Source organism: Petromyzon marinus, chromosome 71 (genome assembly GCF_048934315.1).
Source record: "Petromyzon marinus isolate PM22_M1 ecotype Great Lakes invasive population chromosome 71, UKy_Petmar_22M1.pri1.0, whole genome shotgun sequence".
NCBI classification, from domain to species: Eukaryota; Metazoa; Chordata; class Hyperoartia; order Petromyzontiformes; family Petromyzontidae; genus Petromyzon; species Petromyzon marinus.
This window is the reverse complement of record NC_133737.1, coordinates 6,856,340-6,883,520: the sequence shown is the minus strand read 5'-3', so window position 1 is coordinate 6,883,520 and position 27,181 is coordinate 6,856,340. Positions and strand designations below refer to the sequence as shown.

Sequence of the window (27,181 nt, the reverse complement as noted above, 5' to 3'; positions counted from 1 at the left end):
GATGTCGAGGGTAAATGGGCGAGGTTTAGGACTGTGACTCATGCAGCTGCAATGGCTGCTTTGGGTACGCGGTCCAGACCTCCCCAGAGACCCTGGCTGACAGAGGAGGTGTTCAGGATGGTTGAGAAAAAGCGACAGGCCCACTGTCATCGGCTACAGAATCCCACGTCAGAGAACGAGGAGGCTTACCGCAGCCTTCGCTCGGAGGTTCGGAGAGCCGTGAGGCGCTGCAAGGATGGGTGGTGGTCGCGGGTTGCTGAGGAGATGGAGTCTGCCTCAGTGGCCTACGATCACATATCTCTATTTAACTCCATCAAAAAAGTAACCTGCAGCGCCAAACCTATTACCATCATTAGGGGAAAAAACGGTGATCCAATCTCCGACCCCCAGGAACGGGTTTGCAGATTTGCTTGGCATTTCTGTGAGGTGCTGGGGGAGGGGAAATCCCTCACAGGCTGCCTTACATGACATCATAACAACAGTCTGGACCACTGGATGGGTTCCGCAGGATTGGAAGGATGCCCTGGTGGTCCCCCTCTTTAAGAAGGGGGACCGCACAGACTGTAACAACTACAGGGGCATCTCACTCCTCAGTGTGCCAGGAAAGGTCCTGGCAAGGATTATCAATATCGCCTTGCCAGGCACGCTGAGGAGAGGCTTGCGGATCCCCAATATGGTTTCAGGAAAGGGCGGTCCTGCACAGATGCCATATTTTCTGTCTGTTTGCTACAGCAGAGGTGTAGGGAATTCTAATAAGACCTACATCTCTGCTTCATTGACCTGGTCAAGGCCTATGATACCATCAGTAGGCCTGGGCTCTTTGTTCGGCCAGATAGAGGGGGCTAAACGGGCGCGGCACTGGCTAGAGAAGAGATGGAGTGATGTGGTACAGGAGGACTTGGAGCTGAGTGGACTTGCCGATGACCGGTACCAGCGGTGTCAAGATCGGTCTCTGTGGAGGAGGCTCGTGAAGGACGCTACTGGGCAGTTGGAGGCAGTCGCCCTCCAACAACAACGGAGGGCGGAGGAGCGATGCTCACAACAACGAGCGGAGCGCCGGGTGGCTAAAGCACAGCGGGTTGGCACAGTAGGGGGCACAGGTGGTGCATCAGCCAGTCATCTCAGTCGACCCGTGGCACCTGCTGGGTCTGCCCCGTGACTTCCTGCCAGCGGGCGTTCGACACTTCACGTGGCTTCGAGGTGCACATGGCCTGGCACAAGCGTCGTGGTGACGTCACCGCCACTAAGTGGCGAATGGCGGTTGTTGATGGTGGTGGTGACGGTGGTGGTGATGATGATTGTGGTGATGGTGATGGTGGTAGTGATGATGATGATGGTGGTGATGATGGTGGTGGTGATGGTGGTGATAGTGGTGGGTGATCATGGTGATGGTGATGATGATGGTGGTGATGGTGGTGGTGTTAGTGATGATGGTGGTGGGTTATGGTGGTGATGATGATGGTGGTTGTGATGATGATGGTGGTGGTGGTGACGGTGGCGGTGGTGATGATGAGTGTCGTGGTGGTGATGAGTGTGGTAGAGATTGAATCTTTACCCTCGGGGCTCCTCCAGAAACAACGAAAAGCCACTTTGTGTGGCCACGTGGAATGTTCGAACGCTCACTGTGGAGGAGAGGCTGCCACTCCTCTGTCGGGAGCTGGACCGGTACCGCCTGGATCTATTTGGTATTCAGGACGTATGTTGGACCGGTTCTGGCTCCTGCCACCATGAGGGGTGGACAGTCCTCTACTCGGGGCAGCAGACTGCCAAACAACAGGGTTTGGCTCTTCTTCTGAACAAAAGAATGAAGGGGGCGTGGGAGCGTGGCGGTGGGGTGTGGGAAGCTGTAAGCCCCAGGCTATTTTGGGCACGCCTTCCCATTTACCGGATGCGAGGAGTGGTGGTCGTGGTTACTTATGCCCCCACCGAAGACGAACATCCGTGGAGGGATGCAGGCAAGGCCGATGAGTCTGATGCCTTCTATGACCTCCTGTCACAGGTGCTGGCTAAAGTGGCCCCTCGGGATAGAGTCATCATGTTGGGCGACTTCAATGCCCGAGTTGGTCATGATGCTAGCACCTGGCCTGGAGTGATTGGAAGGCATGGGCGAGATCAGCTCAATAACAACGGTAGGAGGCTGCTAGATTTTTGTGCAGCCCATGGGCTTGAAATTACCAACACGCTGTTCCGGCATCGGCGCATCCACACAACATCATGGATGCATGCCGGGTCCAAGCAAGAACATCTGCTGGACTACATAGTGACGGACCAGCGGATGCGGGCCCTTGTCCTTGACACCAGGACCTACTGTGGAGCTGATCTGCCCACTGACCATCGACTAGTCATCTGTAAGATGCGCCTGCCATTCTTCCACTCTGGTGGTGGGTGTACACCCAGGACCCCATTCCAACCTATGGTGGCCTGGTCTCAGCTAGCTGATGAAAGTCGCAAGCGATAATTTCATCATCGCTTGCGGCTGTGATTGGCATCGTCCCCCACTCCTCCTGATGTCGAGGGTAAATGGGCGAGGTTTAGGACTGTGACTCATGCAGCTGCAATGGCTGCTTTGGGTATGCGGTCCAGACCTCCCCAGAGACCCTGGCTGACAGAGGAGGTGTTCAAGATAGTTGAGAAAAAGCGACAGGCCCACTGTCATCAGCTACAGCATCCCACGTCAGAGAATGAGGAGGCTTACCGCAGCCTTCGCTCGGAGGTTCGGAGAGCCGTGAGGCGCTGCAAGGATGGGTGGTGGTCGCGGGTTGCTGAGGAGATGGAGTCTGCCTCGGTGGCCCGCGATCACAAATCTCTATTTAACTCCATCAAAAAAGTAACCTGCAGCGCCACACCTATTACCATCATTAGGGGAAAAAACGGTGATCCAATCTCCGACCCCCCAGGAGCGGGTTTGCAGATTTGCTCGGCATTTCTGTGTGGTCCTGGGGGAGGGGAAATCCCTCACAGACTGCCCTACATGACATCATAACAACAGTCTGGACCACTGGACGGGTTCCGCAGGATTGGAAGGATGCCCTGGTGGTCCCCCTCTTTAAGAAGGGGGACCGCACAGGCTGTAACAACTAAAGGGGCATCTCAATCCTCAGTGTGCCGGGAAAGGTCCTGGCAAGGATTATCAACATCGCCTTGCCAGGCACGCTGAGGAGAGGCTTGCGGAGCCCCAATATGGTTTCAGGAAAGGGCGGTCCTGCACAGATGCCATATTTTCTGTCCGTTTGCTACAGGAGAGGTGTAGGGAATTCTAATAAGACCTACATCTCTGCTTCATTGTCCTGGTCAAGGCCTATGATACCATCAGTAGGCCTGGGCTCTTTGTTCGGCCAGATAGAGGGGGCTAAACGGGCGTGGCACGGGCTAGAGAAGAGATGGAGTGACGTGATACAGGAGGACTTGGAGCTGAGTGGACTTGCCGATGACCGGTACCAGCGGTGTCAAGATCGGCCTTTGTGGAGGAGGCTCGTGAAGGACGCTACTGGGCAGTTGGAGGCAGTCGCCCTCCAACAACAACGGAGGGCGGAGGAGCGACGCTCACAAAAACGAGCGGAGCGCCGGGTGGCTAAAGCACAGCAGGTTGGCACAGTAGGGGGCACAGGTGGTGCATCAGCCAGTCATCTCAGTCAGTCGACCCGTGGCACCTGGGTCTGCCCCGTGACCTCCTGCCAGCGGGCGTTCGACACTTCACGTGGCCTCGAGCTGCACCTAGCCTGGCACAAGCGTCATGGTGACGTCACCGCCACTGAGTGGCGAATGGCGGTTGTTGATGTGGTGGTGGTGACGGTGATGGTGATGATGATGGTGATGATGATGGTGGTGGTGATGGTGATGATGGTGGTGATGATGATGATGGTGGTGGTTTTGATGGTGGTGGTTGTGATGATGATGGTTGTGATGATGATGGTGGTGATTATGATGATGGTGGTGATTATGATGATGGTGGTGGTGATGATGATGGTGGTAGTTGTGATTATGATGGTGGTTGTGATGATGGTGGTGGTTGTGATGATGGTGGTGGTTGTGATGATGATGGTGGTTGTGATGATGGTGGTTGTGATGATGATGATGGTGATAATGATGTTGGTGGTTGTGATGATGGTGGTGGTTATGATGATGATGGTAGTTGTGTTTGTTGTTGTAATTGTCGTGGTTGTGGTGGTTGTGGTGCACGTGGTGGTAATGGTTGTTGTTGTTGTGGTTGTTGTTGTGGTTGTTGCTGTGGTTGTTGTGCACGTGGTGGTAATGGTTGTTGTTGTGGTTGTTGTTGTAATTGTCGTGGTTATGGCGGTTGTGGTGCACGTGGTGGTAATGGTTGTTGTTGTGGTTGTTGTTGTAATTGTCGTGGTTGTGGTGGTTGTGGTTCACGTGGTGATAATGGTTGTGGTTGTTGTTGTGGTTGTTGCTGTGGTTGTTGTGCACGTGGTGGTAATGGTTGTTGTGGTTGTGGTTGTGGTTGTTGTGGTTGTTGTGCACGTGGTGGTAATGGTTTTTGTGGTTGTTGTTGTGGTTGTTGTTGTGGTTGTTGTTGTGGTTGTTGTGCACGTGGTGGTAATGGTTGTTGTGGTTGTTGTGGTTGTGGTTGTTGTTGTGGTTGTTGTGCACGTGGTGGTAATGGTTGTTGTGGTTGTTGTTGTGGTTGTTGTTGTGGTTGTTGTTGTGGTTGTTGTTGTGGTTGTTTTTGTGGTTGTTGTGCACGTGGTGGTAATGGTTGTTGTGGTTGTTGTTGTGGTTGTTGTTGTGGTTGTTGTTGTGGTTGTGGTTGTTGTTGTGGTTGTTGTTGTGCAGGAGTTTGCTACACCACTGCTGGTCTGCTGCTTCTGTTTGGGGTCCTCTGACCGGAACCGGAACCGCGAACCGGAATTCCTCCTCTCCTGTGCAGACTGCGGGAATAGCGGTACACTACACTATACACTACACTATACACTACACTATACACTACACACTACACAATAGACTACACACTACACTACACTATACACTACACTATACACTACACTACACACTACACTATACACTACACTACATACTACACTACACACTACACTCCACTCACACATACACTACACACTACACACACTACACACACACACACTACACACACTACACACACACTACACTACACACACACTACACTATACACTACACTACACACTACACTACAGTACACACCACTACACTATACACTACACTATACACTACACACACACTACACACACACCACACACACTACACACACACTACACACACACTACACACACTACACACACACTACACACACACTATACACACTACACACACACTACACACACACTACACACACTACACACACACTACACTACACACACACTACACACACTACACTACACACACTACACACACTACACACACACTACACACACACACACTACACACACACTACACACACTACACACACACTACACACACACTATACACACACTACACACACCACACACTACACACACACACTACACACACACACCACACACTACACACACACACTACACACACTACACACACACTACACACACTACACACACACTACACACACACTACACACACACACACACTACACACACTACACACACACTACACTACACACACACTACACACACACACTACACACACACCACACACTACACACACACACTACACACACTACACACACACTATACACACTACACACACACACACTACACACACACACTACACACACACTACACACACTACACACACTACACTACACACACACTACACACACACACACACACACACACTACACACACACTACACACACACTATACACACACTACACACACACTACACACACTACACACACACACTACACACACACACTACACACACTACACACACACTACACACACACTACACACACTACACACACACACACACACTACACACACTACACACACACACTACACACACACACTACACACACTACACACACACTACACACACACACTACACACACACTACACACACACTACACACACACACTATACACACACACTACACACACACTACACACACACACTACACACACACTACACACACACACTACACACACACTACACACACACTACACACACACTACACACACACTACACACACACACTATACACACACTACACACACTACACACACTACACACACACTATACACACTACACACACACTACACACACACTACACACACTACACACACACACCACACACACACACTACACACACACTACACACACACTACACTACGCACTACACACACACTACACACACACTACACTACACACTACACTACACACTACACTACACACTACACACACACACTACACACACTACACACACACTACACACACACACACACTACACACACACTACACACACACACTACACACACACACACTACACACACTACACACACACTACACACACACTACACACACACTACACACACACTACACACACACTACACACACACTACACACACACCACACACACTACACACACACTACACACACACTACACACACACACTATACACACACTACACACACTACACACACACTATACACACTACACACACACTACACACACACTACACACACACTACACACACTACACACACACACCACACACACACACTACACACACACTACACACACACTACACTACGCACTACACACACACTACACTACACACTACACTACACACTACACTACACACTACACTACACACTACACTACACACTACACTACACACTACACTATACACTACACTATACACTACACACTACACTACACACTACACACACACTACACACACACTACACACTACACTATACACTACACACTACACTACACTACACACACCCCTCTCCCCCCCCACTCTCTCCCCCCACCCCCCCCACTCCCCCCCTCTCCCCCCCCCCAGGCCACCCCTCCTGCCTGAAGCTGTCTGCTGAGCTGGGCCTCAGGGTGCGTCGCCTTCCCTGGCAGTGCTTCGACTGCAAGACCTGCAGTGTGTGCCGTGACACGGGGAGCAACTCGGTGAGCCGCTATGCCGGGAGACTACGCCGGGAGTCTCTGGGAGACTCTGTGAGTCTCTGGGAGTCTCTGGGAGTCTCTGGGAGACTCTGGGAGTCTCTGGGAGTCTCTGGGAGACTCTGGGAGTCTCAGGGAGTCTCCCGGAGTCTCCCGGAGTCTCCCGGAGTCTCTGGGAGTCTCTGGGAGTCTCTGGGAGACTCTGGGAGTCTCTGTGAGTCTCTGGGAGTCTCTGGGAGTCTCTGGGTAACTCTGGGAGTCTCTGGAAGTCTCAGGGAGTCTCTGGGTGTCTCTGGGAGTCTCCGGGAGTCTCTGGGAGACTTTGGGAGTCTCAGGGAGTCTCCCAGTGTCTGTGGGAGTCTCTGGTAGTCTCCCAGTGTTTCTGGGAGACTGGGAGACTCCCTGAGACTCCTAGAGACTCCCAGAGACTCCCAGAGACTCAGGGAGTCTCTGGGAGTCTCTGGGAGACTCTGGGAGACTCTGGGAGTCTCTGGGAGACTTTGGGAGACTCTCGGAGTCTCTGGGAGACTCTGGGAGACTCTGGGAGTCTCTGGGAGTCTCTGAGAGACTCTGGGAGTCTCTGGGAGCCTCTGGGAGACTCTGGGAGTCTCTGGGAGACTCTGGGAGTCTCTGTGAGTCTCTGGGATACTCTGGGAGACTCTGGGAGTCTCTGGGAGTCTCAGAGAGACTCTGTGAGACTCTAGGAGTCTCTGGGAGACTCTGGGAGACTCTGTGAGACTCTGGGAGACTCTGGGAGACTCTGGGAGACTATGGGAGTCTCTGGGAGTCTCAGGGAGTGTCTGGGAGTCTCTGGGAGTCTCTGGGAGACTCTGGGAGACTCTGGGAGTCTCTGGGAGTCTCTGGGAGACTCTGGGAGTCTCTGGGAGTCTCTGGGAGACTCTGGGAGTCTCTGGGAGACTCTGGGAGACTCTGGGAGACTCTGGGAGACTCTGTGAGACTCTGTGAGACTCTGGGAGACTCTGGGAGTCTCTGGGAGACGCTGGGAGACGCTGGGAGACTCTGTGAGTCTCTGGGAGACTCTAGGAGTCTCTGGGAGACTCTGGGAGTCTCTGTGAGACTCTGGGAGTCTCTGGGAGTCTCTGAGAGCATCTGTGAGACTCTGGGAGAGTCTGGGAGACTCTGGGAGTCTCTGTGAGACTCTGTGAGACTCTGGGAGACTGTGAGACTCTGTGAGACTCTGGCAGTCTCTGTGAGTCTCACAGAGTCTCACAGAGTCTCTGGGAGACTCTGGGAGTCTCTGGGAGTCTCTGGGAGACTCTGGGAGACTCTGTGAGTCTCTGGGAGACTCTAGGAGTCTCTGGGAGACTCTGGGAGACTCTGTGAGACTCTGTGAGACTCTGTGAGACTCTGTGAGACTCTGGGAGACTCTGGGAGACTCTGGGAGTCTCTGGGAGACGCTGGGAGACTCTGTGAGTCTCTGGGAGACTCTAGGAGTCTCTGGGAGACTCTGGGAGTCTCTGTGAGACTCTGGGAGTCTCTGGGAGTCTCTGAGAGCATCTGTGAGACTCTGGGAGAGTCTGGGAGACTCTGGGAGTCTCTGTGAGACTCTGTGAGACTCTGGGAGACTGTGAGACTCTGTGAGACTCTGGCAGTCTCTGTGAGTCTCACAGAGTCTCACAGAGTCTCTGGGAGACTCTGGGAGTCTCTGGGAGTCTCTGGGAGACTCTGTGAGACTTTGGGAGACTCTGGGAGACTCAGGGAGTATCTGGGAGTCTCTGTGAGACTCTGGGAGTCTCTGTGAGACTCTGAGACTCTGGGAGTCTCTGGGAGACTCTGTGATACTCTGTGAGACTCTGGGAGACGCTGGGAGACTCTGTGAGTCTCTGGGAGACTCTGGGAGACTCTGGGAGTCTCTGGGAGACTCTGGGAGACTCTGGGAGTCTTTGTGAGTCTCTGGGAGTCTCTTGGTTGCTATGGTTACCCCTCGTCGCTCTGTTAATGTCTGCGGCTAGCGATGAAGCAATGGCGGTGAGTGGTTGCTATGGTAAACGTCTGCGGTTGCCGTGGTAACGTTGTTCCCCCGTTGCTATGGTTACAGGAGAACATGCTGTTCTGTGACTCCTGTGACCGCGGGTTTCACATGCAGTGTTGTGATCCTCCAATACTCCGCATGCCCAAGGGTGAGGATTCACTCAGTCAGTCAGTCACTCAGTCAGTCACTCAGTCACTCACTCAGTCACTCAGTCAGTGACTCACTCACCCAGTCACTCAGTCAGTCACTCAGTCACTCAGTCACCCAGTCACTCAGTCACTCACTCACTCAGTCACTCACTCATTCAGTCAGTCAGTCACTCAGTCAGTCACTCAGTCACTCACTCACCCAGTCACTCAGTCACTCAGTCACTCAGTTAGTCAGTCAGTCAGTCACTCACTCACATGCAGTGTTGTGATCCTCCAATACTCCGCATGCCCAAGGGTGAGGAATCACTCAGTCAGTCAGTCACTCAGTCAGTCACTCAGTCACTCACTCAGTCACTCAGTCAGTCACTCAGTCAGTCACTCAGTCAGTCACTCAGTCACTCACTCAGTCACTCAGTCACTCACTCAGTCACTCAGTCACTCACTCAGTCACTCAGTCAGTCACTCAGTCACTCAGTCAGTCACTCAGTCAGTCACTCAGTCACTCAGTCAGTTCACTCAGTCTCAGTCACTCAGTCAGTCACTCAGTCAGTCACTCAGTCACTCAGTCAGTCACTCAGTCAGTCACTCAGTCAGTCACTCAGTCACTCACTCAGTCAGTCACTCAGTCAGTCAGTCACTCAGTCACTCAGTCAGTCACTCAGTTACTCACTCAGTCACTCAGTCAGTCACTCAGTCAGTCACTCAGTCACTCACATGCAGTGTTGTGATCCTCCAATACTCCGCATGCCCAAGGGTGAGGAGTCACTCAGTCAGTCAGTCACTCACTCAGTCACTTACTCAGTCACTCAGTCACTCACTCAGTCACTTACTCAGTCACTCAGTCACTCACTCAGTCACTCACTCAGTCAGTCAGTCAGTCACTCAGTCAGTCACTCAGTCACTCAGTCAGTCAGTCACTCAGTCAGTCACTCAGTCACTCACTCAGTCACTCAGTCAGTCAGTCAGTCACTCAGTCACTCACTCAGTCACTCAGTCAGTCGGTCAGTCACTCAGTCACTCACTCAGTCAGTTACTCAGTCAGTCACTTACTCAATCAGTCACTCACTCACCCACTCACTCACCTACTCACTCACTCACCCACTCACTCACTCACCCACTCACCCACTCACCCACCCACTCACCCACCCACTCACCCACTCACCCACTCACTCACCCACTCACTCACCCACTCACTCCACCACTCACCCACTCACTCACTCACCCACCACTCACTCACTCACTCACCCACCCACTCACCCACTCACTCACCCACTCACTCACTCACCCACCCACTCACCCACTCACTCACCCACTCACTCACTCACTCACCCACCACTCACCCACTCACTCACCCACTCACCCACCCACTCACCCACTCACTCACTCACCCACTCACTCACTCACCCACTCACTCACCCACTCACTCACCCACCACTCACCCACCCACTCACCCACTCACTCACTCACCCACTCACTCACTCACCCACTCACTCACCCACTCACTCACCCACCACTCACTCACTCACCCACCCACCCACCCACTCACTCACTCACTCACCCACTCACTCACCCACTCACCCACTCACCCACCCACTCACCCACTCACCCACTCACTCACTCACCCACTCACCCACTCACTCACTCACTCACCCACCACTCACTCACCCACTCACCCACCCACTCACCCACTCACTCACTCACCCACCACTCACCCACCACTCACCCACTCACCCACTCACCCACTCACCCACTCACTCACTCACTCACCCACCACTCACTCACCCACTCACTCACCCACTCACCCACTCACTCACCCACTCACCCACCCACTCACCCACTCACTCACTCACCTCACCCACCACTCACCCACCACTCACCCACTCACCCACTCACTCACCCACCACTCACTCACCCACTCACTCACCCACTCACCCACTCACTCACCCACTCACCCACCCACTCACTCACTCACCCACCACTCACCCACTCACCCACCACTCACCCACTCACCCACCACTCACCCACTCACCCACCACTCACTCACTCACTCACCCACCACTCACTCACTCACTCACCCACCACTCACTCACCCACTCACCCACCACTCACTCACTCACCCACCACTCACTCACCCACTCACTCACCCACTCACCCACCACTCACCCACTCACCCACCACTCACTCACTCACTCACCCACCACTCACTCACTCACCCACCCACCACTCACTCACTCACCCACCCACTCACTCACCCACTCACCCACCCACTCACCCACTCACCCACCCACTCACCCACCACTCACCCACTCACCCACCACTCACTCACTCACTCACCCACTCACTCACCCACTCACTCACCCACCACTCACCCACTCACCCACCACTCACTCACTCACCCACTCACTCACCCACTCACTCACCCACCACTCACCCACTCACCCACCACTCACTCACCCACTCACTCACCCACCACTCACCCACTCACCCACCACTCACTCACTCACCCACTCACTCACCCACTCACTCACCCACCACTCACCCACTCACCCACCACTCACTCACTCACCCACTCACTCACCCACTCACTCACCCACCACTCACCCACTCACCCACCACTCACTCACCCACTCACTCACCCACCACTCACCCACTCACTCACTCACTCACCCACTCACTCACCCACTCACTCACCCACTCACTCACCCACCACTCACCCACTCACCCACCACTCACTCACCCATTCACTCACCCACCACTCACTCACTCACTCACCCACCACTCACCCGTGACCCCCCCATGACCCCCCCCCCCGTGACCTCCGAACCCAGGCCAATGGATCTGCCAGTTCTGCTGCCCCCGGGGTCGCGGAACCCTCGGGGTCGTAGGTCGCGGCGGGGTCACGGCCGGGGCTGGGGGTCGCGGCGGGGTCACCGTGGGGGGTTGCCCCCGGGGCCTCTTCGCGGCGGGGGGTCGGAGGTCGCGGCGGGGTCCAGAGGTCGCGGGGGGCTCCGGGGTCGCCGGGGGGGTCGCGGCCGGGGGGTCGAGGAGGAGGAGGAGGGGTCGCCGCCGGGGGTCAGAGGTCGTCGTCGCGGCGATGGGCCCGCCTCCGCGAGGCGGCGTCGCAGATCAAGCGCCGTTACCACGGCAACGGCGGCAACGGAGGAGGGGGAGGAGGAGGAGGAGGGGGAGGAGGCAACGGCCGCCCCAGGTAACCGTGGCGACCGTCGCCGTGGCGACCGTCGCCGCGGCGACCGTCGCCGTGGCGACCGCCGCCGTGGCGACCGCGGTTGTTGATGTTGTTGTTGTTGATGTTTTTGATGTTTTTGATGATGTTGATGTTGTTGTTGATGTTGATGATGTTGTTGTTGATGTTGTTGTTGATGTTTTTGATGTTGTTGTTGATGTTGTTGTTGATGATGTTGTTGTTGATGTTGTTTTGGTGATGTTGTTGATGTGGTTGTTGTTGTTGATGTTGTTGTTGATGATGATGATGTTGATGTTGTTGATGTTGATGTGGTTGATGTTGTTGATGTTGATGTTGTTGTTGATGTTGTTGATGATGTTGATGTTGTTGTTGATGTTGATGATGTTGATGATGTTGATTATGTTGATGATGTTGATGATGTTGATTATGTTGATTATGTTGATGATGTTGATTATGTTGATTATGTTGTTGATGTTGTTGATGTTGTTGATGTTGATGTTGTTGATGATGTTGATGTTGTTGATGATGTTGTTGATGTTGTTGATGTTGATGATGTTGTTGATGGTGTTGTTGATGTTGATGTTGTTGATGTTGATGTGGTTAAATTTTGATTTAAAGCTTTCGTGACTAAGAATATGTTGATGTGGTTGTTGATGATGTTGATGATGATGTTGTTGATGTTGTTGTTGTTAATATTGTTGTAGGTTGCTGTGGGTGGATTCTCTCCGGCCCAGCCTGAGAGCGCGGCCGTCGTCCAGAGATCCTGCCAGGGTAATGTGGAGTGGGCATCACCGTCACCATCACTACTGCCGTCATCACCACTACCATCACCGTCACTACCACCATCACCACCATCACCACCATCACCATCATCACCATCATCACCACCACCATCACCATCACCACCACCATCACCACCATCACCACCACCACCATCATCACCACCACCATCACCACCATCATCACCATCACCACCATCACCACCATCACCACCATCATCATCATCACCACCATCACCATCACCACCATCACCACCACCATCATCACCACCACCACCATCACCACCACCATCATCACCACCACCACCATCACCACCACCATCATCACCACCACCACCATCACCACCACCACCATCATCACCACCACCATCACCACCACCACCATCATCACCACCATCACCATCACCACCACCACCATCATCACCACCACCATCACCACCATCACCACCGTCACTACCACCATCACCACCATGATCATCACTTGTTGTGGTTAAGACAGTAGTGATGACAGTGGTTGTTGTTGTTGTGACAGTGGTTGTTGACGTGACAGTACTGGTTGTTGTTGTTGTGACAGTACTGGTTGTTGTTGTTGTGACAGTACTGGTTGTTGTTGTTGTTGTGACACTGGTAGTTGTTGTTGTTGTAGTGACAGTGGTTGTTGTTGTTGTGACAGTAGTTGTTGTGGTTGTTGTTGTGACAGTGGTTGTTGTTGTTGTGACAGTTGTTGTTGTTGTTGTGACTGGTTGTTGTTGTTGTTGTGACTGGTTGTTGTTGTTGTGACTGGTTGTTGTTGTTGTTGTGTCGATGGCCCCCTCCTCCCCCCCCCCCCAAGGCCCGCCCCAAGGGACTCATCGACGGCCTCTCAAAATTCTTCACGCCCTCACCCGGCCGACGGAGCCACCACCACCACCACCACGGGCACGGCCACCACCTCCACCACCACCTCCACCACCACCACCTCCACCACTCCTCATCGTCCACCTCCTCTACCTCCTCCTCCACCTCCTCCACCTCCTCGTCGTCATCATCATCGTCATCATCGTCATCATCGTCGTCATCGTCATCATCGTCATCATCGTCATCATCGTCATCGTCGGAGGCTTCTCTTCGTTGCCCCGCGCAGCCGGGCGGGGTTCGGAAAAAGAAGCCCGAGCATCAGCCGGCCGTCAACAGCAACAACAACAACAACAAAGTCAACAACAACAAAGTCAACAACAACAACAACAAAGTCAACAACAACAACAAAGTTGGAGTCGTCAGCAGCGGCAGCAAAGTGTCGGGGGCGAGTCAGCGGCCTGGAGGGTCGCGTCGCTCGCACGGTGACGGAGACTCGGACACACACATACACATACACAGACACACACAGACACACACATACACAGACACACACATACACAGACACATACACACAGTTACACATACAGTTACACACACAGACACAGACACATACATACAGTTACATACACACACAGTTACACACACACACAGATACACACAGACACAGTGACACACAGTGACACATACAGACACACACAGACACATACAGATACACACATACATACACACAGTTACACACAGTTACATACATACAGTTACACACACAGACACACACACATACATGCAGTTACATACACACACAGTAACATACACATACACAGACACATACACACAGTTACACACAGACACACACACAGTGACACACGGTGACACACACAGTTACACACACAGTTACATACAGTGACACATAGACACATACACACAGTTACACACAGACAAACACAGACACAGACACATACACACAGTTATATACACACACAGTTACACACACACACAGACACACACACAGACACACAGACACATACATACAGTTACATACAACAACAACAACAACAACCGCCATTCGCCACTAAGTGGCGGTGACGTCACCACGACGCTTGTGCCAGGCTATGTGCACCTTGAGGCCACGTGAAGTGTCGAACGCCCGCTGGCAGGAGGTCACGGGGCAGACCCAGGTGCCACGGGTCGACTGACTGAGATGACTGGCTGATGCACCACCTGTGCCCCCTACTGTGCCAACCTGCTGTGCTTTAGCCACCCGGCGCTCCGCTCGTTGTTCTGAGCGTCGCTCCTCCGCCCTCCGTTGTTGTTGGAGGGCGACTGCCTCCAACTGCCCAGTAGCATCCTTCACGAGCCTCCTCCACAGAGGCCGATCTTGACACCGCTGGTACCAGTCATCGGCAAGTCCACTCAGCTCCACGTCCTCCTGTACCACATCACTCCACCTCTTCTCTAGCCCATGCCGCGCCCGCTTAGCCCCCTCAATCCGGCCAAACAAAAGCTGTTTCGGCATGCGGTGTCTGGGCATGCGGGCTACATGACCCAGCCATCGCAGCCTTGCCTGCCGGAGGAGCTCACCGATGGGACCCTGCCCAGATCTTTCAAGGATTTGTGAGCTCCCTCACACAATCCAGTCTGGTTAAACCCAGGATGGATCGTAGGCAGGCCAGCCTAAATGTTTCTAACCGGCGAAGATGTTCCATTAGGGGGGTCCACGTTTCGCAAGCGTAGAGAAGGGAGGGAATGACCGTGGCCGAGAAGACCTGAAGCTTAGTGCGGAGCGACAGACCAGGTAGCTTCCACACCGCGTTACGCAACCGATGAAAATATATTGCCGTTCGACGGATTCGGAGTGAGACCTCTGCTGTTAAACTGGAGCCAGTCATAAGCACACTACCCAGGTATGGGAAACTCTCCACTCTCTCCACAACTGCCCCATCACCGATTGGGAGCTGTGGGGGTGGAGTGTTCGATGGTACAAAATACCCAGGCAGGTGCTTAGTTTTGGTGGGGCTGGTTGATCAATACGGAGCCATCCCTTGACCGCACCCGGGCATCGATCAGCCTCCCATTATATCTGTACCATATGGAGATTCCCCCGGTACAGCTATTGAAGGCTTCACGAACTACGTGGTCAAAATAGATGTTAAATAATGTGGGAGCCAGAGGACATCCCTGTCGCACCCCAAGGTGTACAGGGAATGGCTCTGACTCCCGGCCACGTAGTTTTACCCGGGCCCGCTCACCATCATGAAGGTCCTTAATGATCGTGAGCAGAGGGTCAGGTACTCCAAAAGCACGAAGAACGACCCAGAGCCCAGGCCTACTGATGGTATCATAGGCCTTGACCAGGTCAATAAAGCAGAGATGTAGGTCTTCTTGGAATTCCCTACACCTCTGCTGTAGCAGACGGACAGAAAATATGGCATCTGTGCAGGACCGCCCTTTCCTGAAACCGCATTGGGGCTCCGCAAGCCTCTCCTCAGCGTGCCTGGCAAGGCGATGCTGAATAATCCTTGCCAGGACCTTTCCCGGCACACTGAGGAGTGAGATGCCCCTGTAGTTGTTACAGTCTGTGCGGTCCCCCTTCTTAAAAAGGGGGACCACCAGGGCATCCTTCCAATCCTGCGGAACCCGTCCAGTGGTCCAGACTGTTGTTATGATGTCATATAGGGCAGTCTGTGCACAAACGCCACCCTCCCTCAGCATTTCGCTTGGGAGATCATCTCTGCCCGCTGCCTTTCCTGGTCTCAGACTCCGGATCGCCTTCAATACTTCCTCAGCAGATGGCACCTCAGCCAGCCACTCACAGGGGGTGACTTCATCCAATATTTGAGGCACCGCAGCCTCAGCAGGGTCATCCTCACTTTGTGCCACGATGTTTTCCTGGCTGAGGGATTTTCCCTCCTCCAGGACCTCACAGAAATGCTCAGCAAATCTGCGAACCTGTTCCTGGGGGTCGGAAATTGGATCACCGTTTTTTCCCCTAATGATGGTAATAGGTGTGGTGCTGCAGGTTACTTTTTTTGATGGAGTTAAATAGAGATTTGTGATCACGGGCCACTGAGGCAGACTCCATCTCCTCAGCAACCCGCGACCACCACCCATCCTTGCAGCGCCTCACGGCTCTCCGAACCTCCGAGCGAAGGCTGCGGTAAGCCTCCTCATTCTCTGACGTGGGATTCTGTAGCCGATGACAGTGGGCCTGTCGCTTTTTCTCAACCATCCTGAACAACTCCTCTGTCATCCAGGGTGTCTGGGGAGGTCTGGACCGCGTACCCAAAGCAGCCATTGCAGCTGCATGAGTCACAGTCCTAAACCTCGCCCATTTACCCTCGACATCAGGAGGAGTCGGGGACGATGCCAATCCCAGCCGCAAGCGATGATGAAATTCTCGCTTGCAACTTTCATCAGATAACTGAGACCAGGCCACTTTATGTTGGAATGGGGTCCTGGGTGTACACCCACCACCGGAGTGGAAGAATGGCAGGCGCATCTTACAGATGACTAGTCGATGGTCAGAGGGCGGATCAGCTCCACGGTAGGTCCTGGTATCAAGGACATGGGCTCGCATTCGCTGTTCCGTCACTATTTAGCCCAGCAGATGTTCTTGCTTGGACCTGGCATGCATCCATGATGTTGTGTGAATGCGCCGATGCCGGAACAGCGTGTTGGTAATTACAAGCCCATGGGCTGCACAAAAATCTAGCAGCCTCCTACCGTTGTTATTGAGCTAATCTGGCCCATGCCCTCCAATCACTCCAGACCAGGTGCCAGTATCATGACCAACTCGGGCATTGAAGTCACCCAACATGATGACTCTTTCCCGAGGGGCCACTTTAGCCAGCACCTGTGACAGGAGGTCATAGAAGGCATCTGACTCATTGGCTTTGCCTGCATCCCTCCACGGATGTTCATCTTCGGTGGGGGCGTAAGTAACCACGACCACCATTCCTCGCCTCCGGTTGATGGGAAGGCGAGCCCAAAGTAGCCTGGGGCTTACAGCTTCCCACACCTCACCGCCACGCTCCCACGCCCCCTTCATTCTTTTGTTCAAAAGAAGACCCACACCCTGTTGTTTGGCAGTCTGCTGCCCCGAGTAGAGGACTGTCCACCCCTCATGGTGGCAGGAGCCAGAGCCGGTCCACCGGACCTCCTGAATGCCGCATAGATCCAGGCGGTACCGGTCCAGCTCCCGACAGAGGAGTGGCAGCCTCACCTCTGCAGTGAGCGTTCGAACATTCCACGTGGCCACCCGTAGTGGCTTTTCGTTGTTTCTGGAGTAGCCCCGAGGGTAGGTATTCAATCTCCTGGCTCCGCCAATTGGGGTTTGGCCAGGAGACGTCATAGACGCCTGGCCCCCCGGGGCCTCCGGCACAAGCTTATTTGTTACATATTTCAGTTTAACTCGTGGTTTCGTGGTAATTAATTGAAGGTGGAGGGGTTACCAGCCCCTCGCACCTGTCCAGAGCCCCCGTTTAGCCCCTGTGGTGGACACATATGCCATGAGGGGAGGAGTCAATCAAAATTGGATCTCCCCCCACAGCACTGTCCACGACAGAGTTGCCCGTCCGGCACCGCGAGGAGGTAGGGGGTTGTTTTGCCGGACAGTTACACACACACAGTTACACACACACACAGTTACACACATACAGTTACACACACAGTTACACACAAAAAGAACAAAGAGGCCCCCATATAGCCTTAACAGACTGTTGGGGCAAGTGCTGTTAGCGAGCACCTATGAAGGCCGGAAAGGTACACGAGGGGGTGGGTGGCCAGCACCACGCCCGACCGCCTTTGTCTCCCTAGTGGCGATGTTTACACACCGCACCAGGTACTCATTTGAGGCTGAGTCGACCTAGGGGAGGCCCGGAACCGGTTCAGATAATCGTCACTGGTGTTGGCCGTGAGCGGGAATCGAACCCGGGTCAACAGATTCATAGCGCAGCATAGCGCTAATCGCTACACTATCACTCCCCTTTCAGTTACACACACACACAGTGACACACACAGTGAGACACAGTTACGCACACACATACACACACATACACAGTGACACACACACACAGTGACAACAACAACAACAACTGCCATTCGCCACTAAGTGGCGGTGACGTCACCACGACGCTTGTGCCAGGCTATGTGCACCCTGAGGCCACGTGAAGTGTCGAACGCCCGCTGGCAGGAGGTCACGGGGCAGACCCAGGTGCCACGGGTCGACTGACTGAGATGACTGGCTGATGCACCACCTGTGCCCCCTACTGTGCCAACCTGCTGTGCTTTAGCCACCCGGCGCTCCGCTCGCTGTTGTGAGCGTCGCTCCTCCGCCCTCCGTTGTTGTTGGAGGGCGACTGCCTCCAACTGCCCAGTAGCATCCTTCACGAGCCTCCTCCACAGAGGCCGATCTTGACACCGCTGGTACCAGTCATCGGCAAGTCCACTCAGCTCCACGTCCTCCTGTACCACATCACTCCATCTCTTCTCTAGCCCGTGCCGCGCCCGCTTAGCCCCCTCAATCCGGCCAAACAAAAGCTGTTTCGGCATGCGGTGGCTGGGCATGCGGGCTACATGACCCAGCCATCGCAGCCTTGCCTGCCGGAGGAGCTCACCGATGGGACCCTGCCCAGATCTTTCAAGGATTTGTGAGCTCCTCACACAATCCAGTCTGGTTAAACCCAGGATGGATCGTAGGCAGGCCAGCCTAAATGTTTCTAACCGGCGAAGATGTTCCATTAGGGGGGTCCACGTTTCGCAAGCGTAGAGAAGGGAGGGAATGACCATGGCCGAGAAGACCTGAAGCTTAGTGCGGAGCGACAGACCAGGTAGCTTCCACACAGCGTTACGCAACCGATGAAAAGATATTGCCGCTCGACTGATTCGGAGTGAGACCTCTGCTGTTAAACTGGAGCCAGTCATAAGCACACTGCCCAGGTATGGGAAACTCTCCACTCTCTCCACAACTGCCCCATCACCGATTGGGAGTTGTGGGGGTGGAGTGTCCGATGGTACAAAATACCCAGGCAGGTGCTTAGTTTTGGTGGGGCTGATGGTAAGGCCCCACCTCTTAGTGGCACGCTCCAGTCTCAGCAGCAGCGTCTCCAACTCCTCCTCTGACTGAGCAGCTATTACCAAGTCATCAGCATACATAACGTGGTTGAGCAATAGGGAGCCATCCCTTGACCGCACCCGGGCATCGATTAGCCTCCCATTATATCTGTACCATATGGAGATTCCCCCGGTACAGCTATTGAAGGCTTCACGAACTACGTGGTCAAAATAGATGTTAAATAATGTGGGAGCCAGAGGACATCCCTGTCGCACCCCAAGGTGTACAGGGAATGGCTCTGACTCCCGGCCACGTAGTTTTACCCGGGCCCGCTCACCATCATGAACGTCCTTAATGATCGTGAGCAGAGGGTCAGGTACTCCAAAAGCCCGAAGAACGACCCAGAGCCCAGGCCTACTGATGGTATCATAGGCCTTGACCAGGTCAATAAAGCAGAGATGTAGGTCTTGTTGGAATTCCCTACACCTCTGCTGTAGCAGACGGACAGAAAATATGGCATCTGTGCAGGACCGCCCTTTCCTGAAACCGCATTGGGGCTCCGCAAGCCTCTCCTCAGCGTGCCTGGCAAGGCGATGCTGAATAATCCTTGCCAGGACCTTTCCCGGCACACTGAGGAGTGATATGCCCCTGTAGTTGTTACAGTCTGTGCGGTCCCCCTTCTTAAAAAGGGGGACCGCCAGGGCATCCTTCCAATCCTGCGGAACCCGTCCAGTGGTCCAGACTGTTGTTATGATGTCATATAGGGCAGTCTGTGCACAAACGCCACCCTCCCTCAGCATTTCGCTTGGGAGATCATCTCTGCCCGCTGCCTTTCCTGGTCTCAGACTCCGGATCGCCTTCAATACTTCCTCAGCAGATGGCACCTCAGCCAGCCACTCACAGGGGGTGACTTCATCCAATATTTGAGGCACCGCAGCCTCAGCACGGTCATCCTCACTTTGTGCCACGATGTTTTCCTGGCTGAGGGATTTTCCCTCCCCCAGGACCTCACAGAAATGCTCAGCAAATCTGCGAACCTGTTCGTGGGGGTCGGAAATTGGATCACCGATTTTTCCCCTAATGATGGTAATAGGTGTGGCGCTGCAGGTTACTTTTTTGATGGAGTTAAATAGAGATTTGTGATCACGGGCCACTGAGGCAGACTCCATCTCCTCAGCAACCCGCGACCACCACCCATCCTTGCAGCGCCTCACGGCTCTCCGAACCTCCGAGCGAAGGCTGCGGTAAGCCTCCTCATTCTCTGACGTGGGATTCTGTAGCCGATGACAGTGGGCCTGTCGCTTTTTCTCAACCATCCTGAACAACTCCTCTGTCATCCAGGGTGTCTGGGGAGGTCTGGACCGTGTACCCAAAGCAGCCATTGCAGCTGCAGTGACACACACATACACACAGACACACAGACACACACACACACACACAGACACACACAGACACACACAGACACACACAGACACACACACACACAGCGTGGTAGTGCTGGTGGTTGTGATGGTGGTTGATGTTGTGATGATGGTGGTGGTGGAAGTGATGGTGGATGATGTTGTGATGGTGGTAGTGATGGTAGTTGATGTTATGGTGATGGTGGTTGATGTGGTGATGGTGGTAGTGATGGATGATGTGGTGATGGTCGTGGTGGTAGTGATGGTGGATGATGTGATGATGGTAGTGGTGGTAGTGATGGTGGATGATGTTGTGGTGATGGTAGTGGTGGTAGTGATGGTGGTTGATGTTGTGGTGATGGTAGTGGTGGTAGTGATGGTGGTTGATGTTGTGGTGATGGTAATGGTGGTAGTGATGGTGGTTGATGTTGTGGTGATGGTGGTAGTGATGGTGGTTTATGTTGTAGTGATGGTGGTAGTGATGGTGGTTTATGTTGTAGTGATGGTGGTACAGGTGGTTGATGTGGTGATGGTTGTGGTGGTAGTGATGGTGGATGATGTTGTGGTGATGGTGGTGGTTGATGTTGTGGTGATGGTGGTACAATTGGTTGATGTTGTGATGGTACAGGTGGTTGATGTGGTGATGGTGATGATGGTGGTGATGATGGTGGTACAGGTGATGGTGGTGATGGTGGTGACGGTGGTGATGGTGATGATGGTGGTACAGGTGGTGATGGTGATACAGGTGGTGATGGTGGTGATGGTGATGAAGGTGGTACAGGTGGTGATGGTGGTGATGGTGATGGTGGTACAGGTGGTTGATGTTGTGGTGATGGTGGTGACGGTGGTGATGGTGGTACAGGTGGTGATGGTGGTGATGGTGATGAAGGTGGTACAGGTGGTGGTGATGATGGTGACGGTGGTGATGGTGGTACAGGTGGTGATGGTGGTGATGGTGGTGATGGTGGTGATGGTGACGATGGTGGTGATGGTGATGGTGGTGACGATGGTGGTGATGGTGGTACAGGTGGTTGCTCTGTGGTTGAAGAGGAGGAGGAGGATGGGGATGATGGTCATCACGATGGTGGTGACGATGATGGTGACGGTGATGGTGACGGTGATCTGCGTGGAGGAGTTACGGACGATGATGAGCAGCTCTTCCAGACCGCCACTCGCATCGCCATGGAGGTAACCATGGCAACCGTCACCATCACCACCATCATCATCACCACTATCATCACCATCACCACCATCACCACCATCACCACCATCACCACCACCATCACCACCATCACCATCATCATCACCACCACCATCACCACCACCATCATCACCATCATCACCACCATCACCACCACCATCACCACCATCATCATCACCATCATCGTCACCACCACCATCGCCACCATCGTCACCATCACCACCACAACATCAACCACCTGTACCACCATCACCACCGTCACCACCATCATCACCATCATCACCACCACCATCACCACCACCATCACCACCACCAACACCACCACCACCGCTACCACCACCACCAACACCACCACCACCGCTACCACCACTACCACCACTAACACCACCACCACCACTAACACCACCACCACTAACACCACTACCACCACCACCACCAACACCATAACCACCACCACCAACACCACCATCACCACCATCACCACCATCATCACCACCATCACCACCATCACCACCATCATCACCACCATCACCACCATCACCTCTTTCTCTCTGTCTCTCCAGAGAGTTTCGCAGGAAGAGGAGTTTGATTCTCTCGCCAATGCGGCCAGTGGTGGTTGTGGTTGTGGTGGTTGTGGCGGTGGTTGTGGCGGTGGTGGTTGTGGTGACGTTACCGCATCAGCCCGCTATCCGTCAGCCATCGTCCTCGGCAAGTTTGAAATCCGTACCTGGTTCTCATCGCCGTACCCACGGGAATATGCCAGGTGAGTGGTCAGTCAGTCACTCGCCAGTCAGTCAGTCAGTCACTCATTCAGTCACTCAGTCAGTCACTCAGTCAGTCACATAGTCACTCAGTCACTCACTCAGTCAGTCACTCACTCAGTCACTCAGTCAGTCACTCATTCAGTCACTCACTCAGTCAGTCACTCAGTCACATAGTCAGTCAGTCACTCAGTCAGTCAGTCACATAGTCACTCAGTCAGTCACTCAGTCAGTCACTCAGTCAGTCACTCAGTCAGTCAGTTACTTAGTCACTTAGTCACTTAGTCAGTCACTCAGTCACTCACTAAATCACTTAGTCAGTCACTCAGTCACTCACTAAATCACTCAGTCACTCACTAAATTACTCATTCAGTCAGTTAGTCAGTCAGTCACTCAGTCATTCAGTGAGTCACTCAGTCACTCAGTCACTCAGTCAGTCACTCAGTCAGTGAGTCAGTCACTCATTCAGTCACTCAGTCAGTCACTCAGTCAGTCACTCAGTCACTCAGTCAGTCACTCCGTCAGTCAGTCAGTCACTCAGTCACTCAGTCAGTCACTCAGTCACTCAGTCAGTGAGTCACTCACTGTCACTCAGTCAGTCACTCAGTCAGTCAGTAACTCAGTCAGTGAGTTACTCAGTCACTCAATCAGTCAGTCACTCAGTCAGTCACTCAGTCAGTCACTCAGTCAGTCACTCAGTCAGTGAGTCAGTGAGTCACTCAGTCCGTCAGTAAGTCACTCAGTCACTCAGGCAGTTACTCAGTCACTCAGTCAGTCATTCAGTCACTCACTAAATCAGTCACTCAGTCACTCAGTCAGTCACTCAGTCAGTCACTCAGTCAGTCAGTCAGTCACTCAGTCAGTCACTCAGTCAGTAAGTCACTCAGTCACCCAATCAGTCAGTCACTCAGTCAGTGAGTCACTCAGTCAGTCAGTAAGTCACTCAGTCACTCAGACAGTCACTCAGTCACTCAGTCAGTCATTCAGTCACTCACTAAATCAGTCACTCAGTCACTCAAGTCAGTCACTCACTCAGTCAGTCAGTCACTCAGTCAGTCACTCAGTCAGTAAGTCACTCAGTCAGTCACTCAGTCATTCACTCAGTCAGTGAGTCACTCAGTCAGTCAGTAAGTCACTCAGGCAGTAACTCAGTCACTCAGTCACTCAGTCAGTCATTCAGTCACTCACTAAATCAGTCACTCAGTCAGTCACTCACTCACTCAGTCAGTCACTCAGTCAGTCACTCAGTCAGTCACTCAGTCAGTCAGTCAGTCACTCAGTCACTCAGTAAGTCAGTCACTCAGTCAGTCACTCAGTCAGTCACTCACTCAGTCACTCAGTCAGTCACTCACTCAGCCACTCAGTCAGTCAGTCACTCAGTCACTCAGTCAGTCACTCAGTCAGTCACTCAGTCAGTCAGTCACTCAGTCAGTCACTCAGTCAGTAAGTCACTCTGAGTGAAGGTGGTTGACTCTCTCTGCCCGTGGTGGACTATCTCTGCCCGTGGTGGACTCTGAGCGATGGTGGTGGACTCTCTGCTCGTCTCTCTCCCGGGCCAGGCTCCGTCGCCTCTTTGTGTGCGAGTTCTGCCTGGCCTACATGCGGAGTCGTCCCGTGCTAGTCCACCACCTCGCTCACTGCGGGTGGGTCCACCCACCGGCCAATGAGATCTACCGTCATCGCGGCATGAGTGTTTACGAGGTGAGGAGTTGTCCACCACTGTGTCCACCACTGTGTCCACCACTTTGTCCACCACTGTGTCCACCACTGTGTCCACCACCTCCATTGTCCCACGCTCGTTTTGTCCACCCGCGGTTATCCACCCCGCACGCTCCCCACCTCTGTCTCTCATCATCGAACGTAGTCCACCACCACCACCACCACCTCCACCACCACCACCACGTCCACCACCACCATCACCACCACCACCTCCACCACCGCCACCACCATCACCACCATCACCACCACCATCACCACCACCACCATCACCGCCATCACCGCCACCACCACCTCCACCACCTCCACCTCCACCACCACCATCACCACCATCACCACCACCATCACCACCACCATCACCGCCATCACGGCCACCACCACCTCCACCACCTCCACCTCCACCACCACCACCATCACCACCACCACCATCACCGCCACCTCCACCACCACCATCACCACCACCTCCACCGCCATCACCACCACCATCACCACCACCTCCACCACCTCCACCTCAACCACCTCCACCACCTCCACCTCAACCACCTCAACCACCTCCATCACCTCCACCTCCTCCACCGCCATCACCTCCACCACCTCCACCACCACCATCACCACCACCACCACCACCACCACCTCCACCATCACCTCCACCACCGCCATCACCACCGCCATCACCACCGCCATCACCACCACCACCGCCGGGTTGACTACAGGTTGAGCTAGCTGTACTGCCGTGTCTCGCCGCTCCACCCCCTCGCGGTTGTCCACCCTCTCATCGCCGTTGTCCACCACCGCCACCACCACCACCAGGTTGATGGCAGGGTGAGCAAACTCTACTGCCAGAACCTGTGCCTCCTGGCGAAACTTTTCCTGGACCACAAGACGCTGCTTTACGATGTGGAGCCATTCCTGTTCTACGTCCTCACCAGCAACGACGCTGGAGGATCTCACATTGTCGGCTACTTCAGCAAGGTGAGGGGCTCCTCGCTCGTCCGCTCGCTCGTCCGCTCGCTCGTCCGATTGTCCGCTCGCTCAGCCACTCACTCAGCCACTCACTCACTCAGCCACTCACTCACTCAGCCACACAGCCACTCACTCACTCAGCCACTCACTCACTCAGCCACTCACTCAGCCACTGACCCACCCACTCACTCACTCACCCACCCACTCACTCACCCACCTACCCACCCACTCACCCACCCACCCACTCACCCACCCACCCACTCACTCACCCACTCACTCACTCACCCACTCACCCACTCACTCACTCACTCACCTACTCAATCACTCACTCACTCACCCACTCACCCACTCACTCACTCACCCACTCACTCACTCACTCACCCACTCACCTACTCACTCACTCACCCACTCACCTACTCACCCACTCACTCACTCACCTACTCACCCACTCACTCACACACCACTCACTCACCCACTCGCTCACTCACCCACTCACTCACTCACCCATACACCGACTCACTCACCCACTCACCCACCCACTCACCTACTCACCCACTCACTTACTCACCCACCCACCCACTCACTCACTCACACACCCACTAACCCACCCACTCACTCACCCACTCACCCACCGACTCACTCACTCACCCACTCACCTACTCACCCACTCACTCACTCACCTACTCACCCACCCACTCACTCACACACCACTCACTCACCCACTCGCTCACTCACCCACTCACTCACTCACCCATACACCGACTCACTCACCCACTCACCCACCCACTCACCTACTCACCCACTCACTTACTCACCCACCCACCCACTCACTCACTCACACACCCACTAACCCACCCACTCACTCACCCACTCACCCACCGACTCACTCACTCACCCACTCACCCACTCACCTATTCACCCCGCTGTGTGTCTTTGTACACAGGAGAAACTGTGTGCTCAGAAATATAACGTCTCATGCATCATGATCCTGCCACAGTACCAGCGGCTCGGATATGGACGACTCCTCATTGATTTCAGTGAG

At 53.9% G+C, this 27,181-nt stretch overlaps 1 protein-coding gene across 1 annotated transcript in view; it reads left to right on the top strand.

The window, feature by feature from the left end:
* The window catches only part of LOC116958091 (uncharacterized), a 118,905-nt gene that overhangs the window by 23,943 nt on the left and 67,781 nt on the right, over positions 1–27,181 (top strand). Inside the window, exons 6-17 of the mRNA XM_076055367.1 lie at positions 4,795–4,903; positions 6,977–7,092; positions 9,146–9,227; positions 12,057–12,436; positions 13,138–13,204; positions 14,045–14,531; positions 16,052–16,065; positions 22,526–22,686; positions 23,263–23,462; positions 25,020–25,161; positions 25,987–26,148; positions 27,083–27,176. Coding sequence (XP_075911482.1) covers positions 4,795–4,903; positions 6,977–7,092; positions 9,146–9,227; positions 12,057–12,436; positions 13,138–13,204; positions 14,045–14,531; positions 16,052–16,065; positions 22,526–22,686; positions 23,263–23,462; positions 25,020–25,161; positions 25,987–26,148; positions 27,083–27,176 — 2,014 coding nt within the window. The remainder of the gene's footprint in view (positions 1–4,794; positions 4,904–6,976; positions 7,093–9,145; positions 9,228–12,056; positions 12,437–13,137; positions 13,205–14,044; positions 14,532–16,051; positions 16,066–22,525; positions 22,687–23,262; positions 23,463–25,019; positions 25,162–25,986; positions 26,149–27,082; positions 27,177–27,181) is intronic.